Source organism: Lucilia cuprina, chromosome 5 (genome assembly GCF_022045245.1).
Source record: "Lucilia cuprina isolate Lc7/37 chromosome 5, ASM2204524v1, whole genome shotgun sequence".
NCBI classification, from domain to species: Eukaryota; Metazoa; Arthropoda; class Insecta; order Diptera; family Calliphoridae; genus Lucilia; species Lucilia cuprina.
In genome coordinates this window covers 5,975,491-5,986,916 of record NC_060953.1, presented here as the reverse complement: position 1 = coordinate 5,986,916, position 11,426 = coordinate 5,975,491, and the positions used below count along the sequence as shown (strand labels likewise).

General features: G+C 31.0%; 2 protein-coding genes and 1 long non-coding RNA gene across 5 annotated transcripts in view; 2 read left to right on the top strand and 1 right to left on the bottom strand.

Annotated features, from left to right (window-relative positions):
* LOC124420090 overlaps positions 1-3,138 on the bottom strand; it is a 175,436-nt gene extending 172,298 nt beyond the window's left edge. The window contains exon 1 of the long non-coding RNA XR_006941022.1: positions 2,577-3,138. This is a non-coding gene — a long non-coding RNA (uncharacterized LOC124420090). The remainder of the gene's footprint in view (positions 1-2,576) is intronic.
* The window catches only part of LOC111681903 (alpha-protein kinase 1), a 6,114-nt gene extending 1,912 nt beyond the window's left edge, over positions 1-4,202 (top strand). Inside the window, exons 2-4 of one of the 2 annotated variants that reach the window (XM_046951897.1) lie at positions 967-1,791; positions 2,784-2,932; positions 3,026-4,202. In XM_046951897.1, coding sequence (XP_046807853.1) covers positions 1,068-1,791; positions 2,784-2,932; positions 3,026-4,045 — 1,893 coding nt within the window. In that variant the 5' untranslated portion in view covers positions 967-1,067 and the 3' untranslated portion in view covers positions 4,046-4,202. Of the gene's footprint in view, positions 1-966; positions 1,810-2,783; positions 2,933-3,025 lie in introns of both variants that reach the window. The other variant, XM_046951896.1, reaches the window with a different exon arrangement.
* Positions 4,203-5,492: 1,290 nt separating this feature from the next.
* Positions 5,493-11,078, top strand: LOC111681893 (1-phosphatidylinositol 3-phosphate 5-kinase). 2 transcript variants are annotated; one of them, XM_023443792.2, is made up of 6 exons: positions 5,493-6,174; positions 6,267-6,881; positions 7,186-7,342; positions 7,402-8,191; positions 8,256-8,587; positions 10,624-11,078. In XM_023443792.2, the coding sequence occupies exons 1-6, from the start codon at positions 6,037-6,039 to the stop codon at positions 10,725-10,727; spliced, it is 2,136 nt and encodes a 711-aa protein (XP_023299560.2). In that variant the 5' UTR covers positions 5,493-6,036; the 3' UTR covers positions 10,728-11,078. The 2 variants fall into 2 exon arrangements, with proteins under 2 accessions (XP_023299560.2, XP_023299559.2); XM_023443791.2 differs by having other exon boundaries at positions 5,495-6,195; positions 10,624-11,075.
* Positions 11,079-11,426: the final 348 nt, after the last annotated feature.

The following is an 11,426-nucleotide window of genomic DNA, read 5'->3' as shown; positions in this document are numbered from 1 at the left end:
GAACTAGAACTGAACTAGAACTGAACTAGAACTGAACTAGAACTGAACTAGAACTGAACTAGAATTGAACTAGAACTGAACTAGAACTGAACTAGAACCGAACTAGAATTGAACTAGAACTGAACTAGAACTGAACTAAAACTGAACTAGAACAGAACTAGAACTGAACTAAGAATGAACTATAACTGAACTAGAACTGAACTAGAACTGAACTAGAACTAATCAAGAATTGAACAATGTTTCCAAAAAGGATAATTTTAAGAATATAACTTAATAATTCTAACCTTTTTCTATAACGGCAACTTTGGTCCATTCTCTATTTTTAACACTCTTTACAAAACTCTCTCGCTTTAAAATACATTCTCTCAGTTTATGTTTTTTACTCTAACAATAAATTTTTACTCTCTACTACTACTACGTTAACAGCAAAATTCAGAGTAAAAGTTTTTATTTAAATTGTAGTTTATTGATGTGGGATTGCGATATATTTATGTATGTATATATGTTGATATATATTTTTTTGTTGCCATTATTCCATCCTTTATTTTTTGGTAGCCAATTTCTCAACACAAACGGAATTTCACTTTTTATTTACCATACATATAAAGTGTATGTACGAGTAATTTGTATTGTGCTTGTATTCTATGTGGCAACATAAACAGCCTTAAGGGAGTTGAATAACGCAACACAGTAATAATAATGTATGGAAAACCTTTGTGTATGAATAGTTGGGAGAAAATTTAAGATGTAATATATATGTATGTACGTGGGTAGACACGTAACAATAACAACAGAAACAGCAACAAAAAAATCCGGCTCTCTGTTTATGTTTGTAAATGCCGGGATTTTTAGTTTTAAATAGGGAAAAAAGTAATTTTAGTTATAAGTTTTTACAAACAAACTAAAACAAACTAAACATAATATTTGTTGGAAAAGTAATAAGTTTTTTTTTTAATTTCTTTGCAGAAATTTACAAAATATTTTTTTAAAACTCTTATACATAACAATTTAATTATACGTAAGAAAAACTTTACTAATTTTAATACGAAAATCCTTAAGGAGAGAAAATGAATTTTACACCATTTGGTAATCCATTTCCCGGTTCTATACCGGGTATAGCCCAGTTTACTGCCACCACAACACCTTTGGTATCGACAGTAACATCGGCTTCGGCGGTGGCCACGGTAACAGCAACTACCACACTGCAACAACAGCAGCAACAACAACAACAACAGCAGCAACAACAACAACAACAGCAGCAACAGCAACAAGATACTGTAACAATAGCGGGCAATCGTTATCAACAACAGCAGCAGCAACAACAACAACCTAGTACCTCTACCATTAGTATGACCCACTTCAATCAACCTGCCATACAAGTTGCCACTGCTACTGCTGTTACCGCTTTGCCCGCCAAATTTCGCACCAACAACGATGATTCTCAAGGTGATAAATACAATGGTCATATGGTTGCGTTAGCAGCTGCTGGTGTGGGCAATCAACAGCAAGCGCAACAACAACAACAGCAGCAGCAACAACAACAAACTACACAGTATACTACTATACCCGCCTACAATCAACAAACCGAAGATAAACGTTTAGTACAAGCCGCCATAGCTTATCCTCAAAATACCATAACAGCTTCCACCTCAGCAGCAGCGGCTGCTACTGCCTTAGGTTTACAACAAGCTCAATTACAGCCCTCAACATCAACGCAGCAATTGCAGACACAGCTAGCAGCACCTCAGGAGTTAACTCAGGATTTATGCAATGCCATATTGCAACAACAAGGTGTGGATTCAAAACGTGGTGAGTTAGAATAGCTTAAGTGGGCGGGGTCTTAGCGGGCAGAGACAAGCAATAGGTGTGTTTGGGTAAAAATGAGAAGAAAACGTACTAGGTCAGTATTAAATTTTATTTTCTTCTTAATCGAATAACTCAAAATTTTGTATACCGAAAAAATCTAATAGAAGTCGGTCACGACCGACTGTATAACACCCTACATTAGCTATGGGTGTATAATTTTAAAGCATTTATATTGAATTTTTCTTTAGGTCCTTTATATTTAGGCAATTTAAAGAAATTTTCCAAAATTTGTTTTTATATGAAGTTTGGGTCAAATATGGACCGATCTTGAGAAAGGATTAATGGTTATAATAATGTTAATTAAGCAAATTTTATCACGATATTAATGTTTATAAGTCAAAAGTGGACGTTTAAGTCATTTTCTGCAGAGACGTTCTTATGTGGGCTAGAGTCAAGTGAGGCTCTTACATTAGGACTAGACGAATAGGCTCTGTTATTAGGCCTACAACATACAGGGTCCAAAATTGATTAAATATCTTAAAAATATGATGAGCCGGTACTATTGAATGGACAATATCGCTCATGTCAACTGTTCTATCAAAATTTGAATGATTTTTATTACTTCTTGGTTAAAAGGAAGAAGCAAAACTTACTATACAACTAGTTACTGCACCAGAAACCATTTTATAATTGATAATATAATGTTTAATCAGATGGGCGAATGAAAATATATAGTTTTTTTTATTAAAATGCTTTAAATTTCAACTCACCTTAACGAAAAGATGTTGATTTTTTATTGCTCCAGCAGCTTTATATTCCAGAATGTTAGTTTTACACATATGTAAAGTCCAATTTAGTTATAAATAGTTTAGTTAAAACCAGGTGGAGGCCATTTCAATTGCATATTTCACTTTTACTTTAAGACTTAAAGAGCTGTTGTATTAAATTCTCAAAATTTTCTTACTTCCTCTCAATAGTGTTACAAAATACCTCATGGCAATCATTAACCCCTGGTACTACGGTTGCAGATTATCTATCACATCTTCCGGCTAATACATTGCCACTATCATTACATCATTTTTTAAAATATTCAGCGGAGAATATTAAAAAGGAAAACCAAAATGTAGTAAGTATATTAGGCAAAGAGATAGTAAATGGGTAGATATTTTATGTTTAAGACAAGCACATGAAGAAACAAATCATTTATTTGCCACAACAGGTCTTACAGGTACAAACGGGACCACCATTGGGTTTAAACACTTTGGGCGGCTCAACTACAATCACAATACCTCAGCAGCAATTGCAGCAAGTAACGGCCACAATACAAGAACAACAACAACAGCAGCAGCAGCAACAACAACAACAAAACACAGCCACCGCCACTTTGCCCTTGTTACAAACCCAACCTACAACTAGTGTTTTGGCTGCTACTTTACAAACTACCCAACAACAGCAGGTTACACCTATAGAGCCTAGTACTAGCGCGGCAGCCACTACCACTACACCTAAACGTAAAAAACGAAAAAAGCGTGTTAAGGAACGCAAACCTAAACCCAGACCCGGCGAAATACGTTTAACCACCGCTTTAGATGGCAGTCCTTTGTACATGTGTCCCGAATGTCAAGTGGCTTATCCCGAACCTGAATTGCTAGAAATTCATTTAATAGGTCATAATTCTGAAAGAAGATACATCTGCGATATATGCCAAGCAACGCTTAAAAGAAAAGATCATCTGACGCGTCACAAACAGTCGCACAATCCCGAAAGACCTTTCATATGTACGGTGTGCTTGAAGGCGTTCAAAAGAAAAGAACAATTAAGTCTGCATTTTGTTATACATTCCGGCGAGAAACGTCATATATGTCAGGAATGTGGTAAAGGTTTCTATCGTAAAGATCATTTGAGAAAACACACTAGATCGCATATAGCACGTAGAGTTAAGGCTGAGTTAAGTATGCAGAATGAGAGTGAAAATGGTACTAGTATGCTGCAGCCAGTGGCAGGAGCCTTGGCCGTGGTGCAAGCCACTTTGCAGCAAGTTCAGCAGCAGCAGCAGCAACAGCCTCAAACTCAAACCCAGCAAACCTCACAAGTGCAGCAACAACAAGTACAACAACAACAGCAGCAACAAGTACAACAACAATTGCAGAACCAACAACTACAACAGCAACATGTGGTTATCACCCAGCAACAGAATCCCCAGCAGCAGCCCCAGCAACAAATGCAACTGCCTAATTAGCCCCCACCTGGTGGCACACAGCAAGAATTTTGTAAAGTTAGCTAGTTACACATTTTTGTTGTTGTTGTCATTATTTATTAACAAATTAACAAACATTTTTTTAACATTTTTCATAATTTTCATTCTTATCAAAAACTTTTTTCTTAAACACAATATTGCTTGCTATTATTTTCCTTTAAAAGCTTACGCACACTTTTAATTATTTCATACATACTTTTAAAAACACTTAAATTTTCATAAACAACTTTTTTTCAACACTTTAACTATTTAATTTATATGTTTTACTTTAAAAACTAAAATTTTCTTTAATTTTGTTTGACTACCGCATGACTTTTCACTTTTTACTATAAAGTACCGTTACTTTAGTTTTGTTTACCTTTTTTACCACAACACAGTTGTAATTTACGGTACTCCTTCATTGGCTCTAACATGGTAGTATATTTTAGTAGTAGTTTTTTAAACTACAACATTTATACAAAAATTTAAATTTTGTAAATATATTTTTTGTTTTTCTTTAATAATTTCTCCAAATAGTCTCAATTATTATATATAATTATATAAAATATATGTGTATTTGTATTATAAATCATAGATTTTTTTATTACAAAAAAAGAAATAAAAATAAAACTATTTTTTTATTGTAGATATAATAAACAAAATTTATTTAAGCAAAAATTCTTAAAAGAAAAACAATAAAAAGAAAATGTATGTGTTTTTTATATATAATAAAAATAAATAAATAAAATTACAAATTGTATTGTAAATTTATTAACAAATTAATGTAAAATAATAGTTTTAAGTATTTTATTATACAATTAATAAAATAAGAAAAAAATAACAATAATAATTAAGACATACATATTTTTCATTAAAAAAATTGTTTTATTTTTTAATAGAATGGACTTGAAACTAAGCAGTTAACTAGTCTAGGCTATATACTAGATATAGACTAGACTTTAAACTAGCTATAGACTAGACTATTAGCTAAACGGTAGACCTAATTATAGACTAGACTATGGACTGAAGTATAGACTAGTCATTAAACTAGACTAGAATATAGGGTATACTATAGTCTATAGAAGAGACAAAGTAAAATATAAATTGTGATAAAAAGTTAATCACTAATTAGTCTGCAACTCTTCCAATAATTATAACAATTTTTACACCAGCTTTTTTAGCAATTAATGCTTCATAAATTACTATTTTTTAAAATTTTAAAAACCATTTCCTTATCCGTTTTATAACCCTCCAAATATCAGACTTATTCTATTAACTACTTTTTACAACCGTTTATTTACAACTTCTCCACAATACTACTTTATGTAATGTGCTGCCCTCTGTATGTCGATAAATTTACCAACTTTATCATATGTTTACACAAAGTACTACATTTTCAAGCAACCCTGCTTGCAAAAAAACAACAAACTGACAAACACTCATACGAAAAACATCTGTGCGTGTGAATAAAAACACAATTCTGATGGAAGTCATCACAAAAAAAGTGAATTGCTCTTGAAAAAGTGAAATTTCCTTTATAAAACCTGTTTAAAACGTTTTAAAACTGGAATTAAAGTAAAATTTATTTATTATATTATTGAAAACAAATAAATTTAAAAGTTTTTGCAAAAGATTAAGAACAAAAATTTGCCTTCGAAAAATCTAAAAGGAAAAACCCCAATTTCCCCTTCCTCTTTTCTAACATACAGAAGGGAAAAAACTATAATAAAAGAAGACAAAGACACAAATATAGAGAAAAATACAAAAATAATCAAAAAAAGGTGGAAGAAGCAGCAGCTAAGAAGGGAAACATACAAAAAAAACCCATAATAGAAATAAAATAAAAAAATACGACAAAAATCACGGAACACAAAAGAAGACATTTATAGAGTAAAAGACTACAGAGATAGATAGAAAAAGCTGAGAAAAAAAAATCGAGGAAATATTTTCAGATTTGCGTCATAAGTTGAAATAGAACTTGTTAGCTTCTTGGAATGACTATAAAACCTGTTATAGCACCAACACCCAAGAGGTCTGGCACCTCAGCGAATGAATCGGATAAAAAGGAGTCACATCAAGTGGCTAATGTTGGAGATGCGGGAACGAATGCCTTAAATCAACATCGTAATGTGGTAATAGATGCTCACGGTCAGGTATGCTTTCTTTTATGGAGAACACGTTTATTTATCCAATTTATTTTGTTTTTTTCTTTCAAAATTTCTAGAGTCCCCAGCGTAGGGTAGATGTCTATGATGAATTGGCCAGACATCGACGTAGTCCCCATAAGACTTCACGCAATAAACGACGTGATCATCATAATGATCCCTCACAATTGCACCACAAAAGGGAACGAGTAGCTGCCGCTCTTAATGACAAACATGGTAATGTTGGCATTAGTGTGGCAAACATTAAATGCAATAGTCCTCACTCGGCTACAGCTGCAACGGTGGGATCAGGTGTTGTTAATCCTAATGCAGCTGTAACACATGGTTCTTCGTTGGGCAATAAATCTCCTGATCATTTACTTACGACCTCCAAGACAACTCAAACTCAATCGGGTTCTGTTGCTCAGGCAGCTAGTGGTTTGCTTAAAGCTATAGAAGATACTTTTTCCGGTTACAATTCGGGTGATGAACATTTACAACCTAAGGAGAATTTAACTACGGCCGATGAATGGCAAAAGAAAGATGAACAATTTGCCAAATGTATGGCTGATCGTGGTTATATTTTAAAGCCTGTAGAAGAGGATGGTGCCTGTTTGTTTCGTTCTATTTCTTTGCAAATTTATGGGGATGAGGAAATGCATGATGTTATAAGGCAACATACTATGGATTATATTGTAAGTGTAATGTCTTTAATAGAAGAGAAACATTCTGTTTTTTGCAAAAAAGATAAATGTTCGAAAGAAAATGTTGCTCTTTTGACGAAAGAGATAAATTAGCTGTAGAAAATAACTCTCTTTTATTAAAATAGAAAAAAAATTCTCTTTTTCGGCAAAGATTTTAAAGTTTAAATTAAATTTGTAAAAAAATTACTTTTTTACAAATTTAATAGAAAATTTTCTATAGAAAATGATTCTCTTTCTATAAACAAGTCAATTTTCTATTACAAAAACCATAAATTTTTACTTCTCTTTATTACAGTTTAAAAATCGTGAATATTTTAGTCATTTTGTAACTGAAGATATTAACAGTTACATCAAACGAAAACGACGTAAAGATTCTCATGGTAATCATATTGAAATCCAAGCTATGTCCGAAATTTATAGTCGTCCTGTTGAGGTCTATTGCTATAAGCCCAGTAAGTTTAGTCATTTTTATACAATGAACATTTTAACTTGCTAAAATTTTCACTTACAGCTCCCATTAATATATTCAATTCGGAACAATCGAATAATGGTTATGCTCCCTTACGTTTATCCTATCAGAGGGGCACACACTATAATGCCATTATAGATCCTTATAATGCCACTGTGGGTGTAGGTCTAGGTTTAGCTGGTTATAAACCAGAACTACAAACAAAAGAGGCCGTACGTATGAGTGAACAAGATGAAATAGAACAAACTATGTTTGAGGATAAACTAAAGACAACAGACTGGGAGGCCACAAATGAGGCAATTGAAGAGCAAATAGCTAGAGAATCATATTTACAATGGTGTAGAGATAATTTGCAAAAAAATCGTAATGCCACATCTACCTCAGCGGCAGCCTCAACATCGGCCACAGTAACGTCGGGTGAAGCGACTTCTGATGCAGAGGCTTCACCTTCTAAATACGCTATACAACGTTTAAATTCCAATAATATTTTAAATAGCAATAGCAATACTAATAGCACTATAACCAGCTCAGCAAGTTCCTCCACAACAACAACTACTACGAATAGCAATAGTAACAACAGCACAACTTTAAATAATCTCGAGCAACATCAATATGTTTCTCACTCACCCAAACATTTTACTTCATTAGCTCATCTAAAAACCGGTGACGATTTAGGTTTCGATAGTGATGATACCGATATGAGTAGTACTAGTTCAATAGGTGGCTCTACATCACCTTCATCTGCTGTCAGAAGTAAAAAATCTAAAACACGTAATCCCACAAAAAAGTTAATTAATAAGAAAAGACGTCGTGATTTGCAAAGTAATCAACAGTGAGTCATATTTTCTTTACAATTTAATTTGAAAGTTTATTTTTTAAAATTTTAATAATTATAGAGATGATACTGTTTCTCTGCGTAAAAGTCCCAAACGTGATTATGTCGCTGACTTGAGTGCACGTGAAGAAAAACGTCCATTAACTCCGGATTATGAGCAACAATTACCAAGTACTTCGAAACAATCTCATACACCGGAAAAACAATACAATAAAACTAGCTGTACTGCCGCTTCAGCTGCATTGCCGTCATCTTCTTCCTCAGCTTCAGTTAGTGGAAATGAAATGGGCAACACAATGTCTGCTTCTACAACACCAACAACAAATTCCCCCATAAAGCAGACAAATTCTAGTTTTTATCAGGAGTTATTAGAGGCATCCTATGCGAATGATGGTAAGAAAACCCAAATTCTCTTCTTTTGGCGAAAGAGACAAAATTTTGTATGGAAAATGTCTCTTTTTTAGTGAAAGAAACTCTTTTTTTAGAGAAAATGTCTCTCTTTTGGTGAATGAGACAAATTTTTTATTAAAAATGTCTCTCTTTTGGTGAAAGAGATAAAGAGAAACATTTTTTTATAGAAATCGTCTCTCTTTTGGCGAAAGAGACGTATTTTTAAGAGAAAATGTCTCTCCTTTGACGAAAGTGAAAAATTTCCTAAAAAAAATCGCTCTTTTGGCGAAAGATACAAATTTTCTATAGAAATTGTCTCTCTTTTGGCAAAAGAGTAAAATCTTCTATAGAAAATGTCTCTCTTTTAGCGAAAGAAGCAATTTTCTTTTTTTGGAAAATGTCTCTCTTTTGGTGTAAGGGACAAATTTTCTATAGAAAAAGTCTCTCTTTTGGCGAAAGAAACAAATTTTCTATACAAAATGTCTCCCTTTTGGTGAAAAGGACAAGTTTTTGATAGAAAATGATTCTCTTTTTGACGAGAGAGAAAAATTTTGCAAAGAAAATTTATCTTTTTTGTTGAAAGAGAAAGTCTCTCTCTTTTGATGACAAAAGAGACAAATTTCTATTGAAAATATCTCTCCTCTCGCTAAAGAGACAATTTTTTATAGAAATTTTCTCTCTTTTAACGTAAGAGACTAATTTTCTATAAAAAGTGCGAAAGATGAAAGTTTTTGCAAAAAGTCTCTCTCATTTGATGACAAAAGATACAAATTCCTACAGAATATATCTCCTTTTTGGCAAAAGAGACAAATTTGTTATATAAATTTTCTCTCTGATAACGAAAGAGACCAACTTTCTCTTTTTTTTTTGTATAAAATTTCTCTTGTTTTATAAAAGAGTACAATTTTTTACAGAAAATGTCTCTCTTTTTGTAAAAGAGTACAATTTTTTGCATAAAATTTCTCTCTCTTTGTGAAAGAGTAACATTTTCTATAGAAAATTTCTCCTTTTTTTAAACGAATAAAATTTTTCGAATTTTCGACAAATTTTTTACAAAAAATTCTCTTTTTTGCAAAAAACAAAAATTTTCTATAAAAATTTATTTTTTTAACTATAGAGACAAATTTTCTCTAATTTGTTGTACAAAATTTTTCTCTTTTTATAAAAGAGTACAGTTTTTTGCAGAGATTATCTCTCTTTTTGTAAAAAGAGTACAATTTTCTATAGAAAATTCCCTTTTCTGATGAAAAAGACAAACTTTCTCTTTTTTTTGTATAAAATTTCTCTCTTTTTATAAAAGAGTATAATTTTTTTGCAGAAATTGTCTCTCTTTTTCTAAAAGAATACATTTTTTTGTGGAAAATAGCTTTCTCTTTGTGAATGAGTAAAATTTTCTATAGAAAATTTCTTTGTTTTTTTTTAACGAAAAAAAAGGTTTCTTTTTATGGAAAGAGACAAATTTTCTACAAAAAGTCTCACTTTATACAAAATACGAAAATTTTCTATAAAAATTTTTCTTTTTGGACGAAGAGACAAAATTTCTCTTTTTTTTACAAAATTTCCCTCTTTTTGTAAAAGACAAAACATTGTCTTTTTAGTATAAAAATGTCTCTCTTTTTCTGTCAGAAATTGTCTCTCTTTTTGTAAAAAAGTACATTTTTTTGGGTGGAAAATTTCTCTCTCTTTGTAAATGAGTAAAATTTTCTTTTATTTTGAAAATGTTACTCATTTTTTTAATAAAAAATTCTCTCTTTAAAAAAAAATCTAAAATTTTCTTTAGTAAAGAGAGAATTCTTTTCAAAAATGACGAAGGAGAAAAATTTCCCACAGATAATTGCTCTTTTTTGTTGAAAGAGAAAGTCTCTCTCTCTCTCTTTTGATGACAAAAGAGACAAATTTCTATTGAAAATGTTTCTCTTCATTTTTTTCAAAAACTTTTTTTCTCTTTTTGAAAGAGAGTACATTTTTCTTTCGAAAAAATCTCTCTGAGAGTTTAGTTTTATATTTTTATGGTTTTCTTTCTCTTTTTTTGGTTCCAGGCTTTAGCCAATTAACTGAATCTGAAATGTTACAACGCGCCATACAAATGTCCACACACGATTATATAGAAGATCAAAAACGTAAATATTTATATGGACCATAAATATTAAATTTTCAATTTTTTATTCGTCCCGCTAAACAAAACGTTTCCAAAATAAACTTAAGGTATTCATAAGTTCATTTAACTTTTCAACATAAATTCTAAATTTTATTGAAATTTTTATTTCAAAATTTTAAAAAAGTTCTTTTTTTGAGCAAAAAAAAAAGTTAAATGAAATTATTTTTTTTATTTTTAAATATTTTTTTATTATTAATTTATATAAACAGCAAAATGCATAAACAAATGTTATACAAACAAACATATTTATATATTTTGGAAGTTGTTGTTTTTTTTTTTGGAAAAGAAAAAAAAACGAAACGAAACTTTTTTGTAGAAATAAATCCTAAAAAGAAATGAAATAAATTTAAAACATAACTTAGAGAAAACAGCAAACCAAATAATTAATCAAAAAGAAATTAAGAATTAAACTTGCTAAAAACAAAAAAAAAAAAAAAGATAAAAAACCCTTAATGAAATTTGAAAAACAAAACTTTGGTCTCAAAAGAAAATTTCATAAAATTTTGTCTACTAATCTAAATTCTCATAAAAATATTTAAATTTATATATAAATAAGAAAAATACTATTAAAAACAAAAGTACACCCCCTCCCTTTAAAACTCACACACACACATACACAAATTTTGCTGGTGCATAATTTATTATTAAATTACTTCATTTAAGTTTTAAGTGTAGTTGTATGTC

Excerpts from the sequence above, each read along its gene's own strand:
- LOC111681893 (XM_023443791.2), top strand. The coding sequence starts at position 6,037 with ATGACTATAAAACCTGTTATAGCACCAACACCCAAGAGGTCTGGCACC. Across the intron at positions 7,343-7,401 it reads GGTCTATTGCTATAAGCCCA|CTCCCATTAATATATTCAAT; the intron begins GTAAGTTTAGTC and ends TTTCACTTACAG. Across the intron at positions 8,588-10,623 it reads GGCATCCTATGCGAATGATG|GCTTTAGCCAATTAACTGAA; the intron begins GTAAGAAAACCC and ends TTTTGGTTCCAG.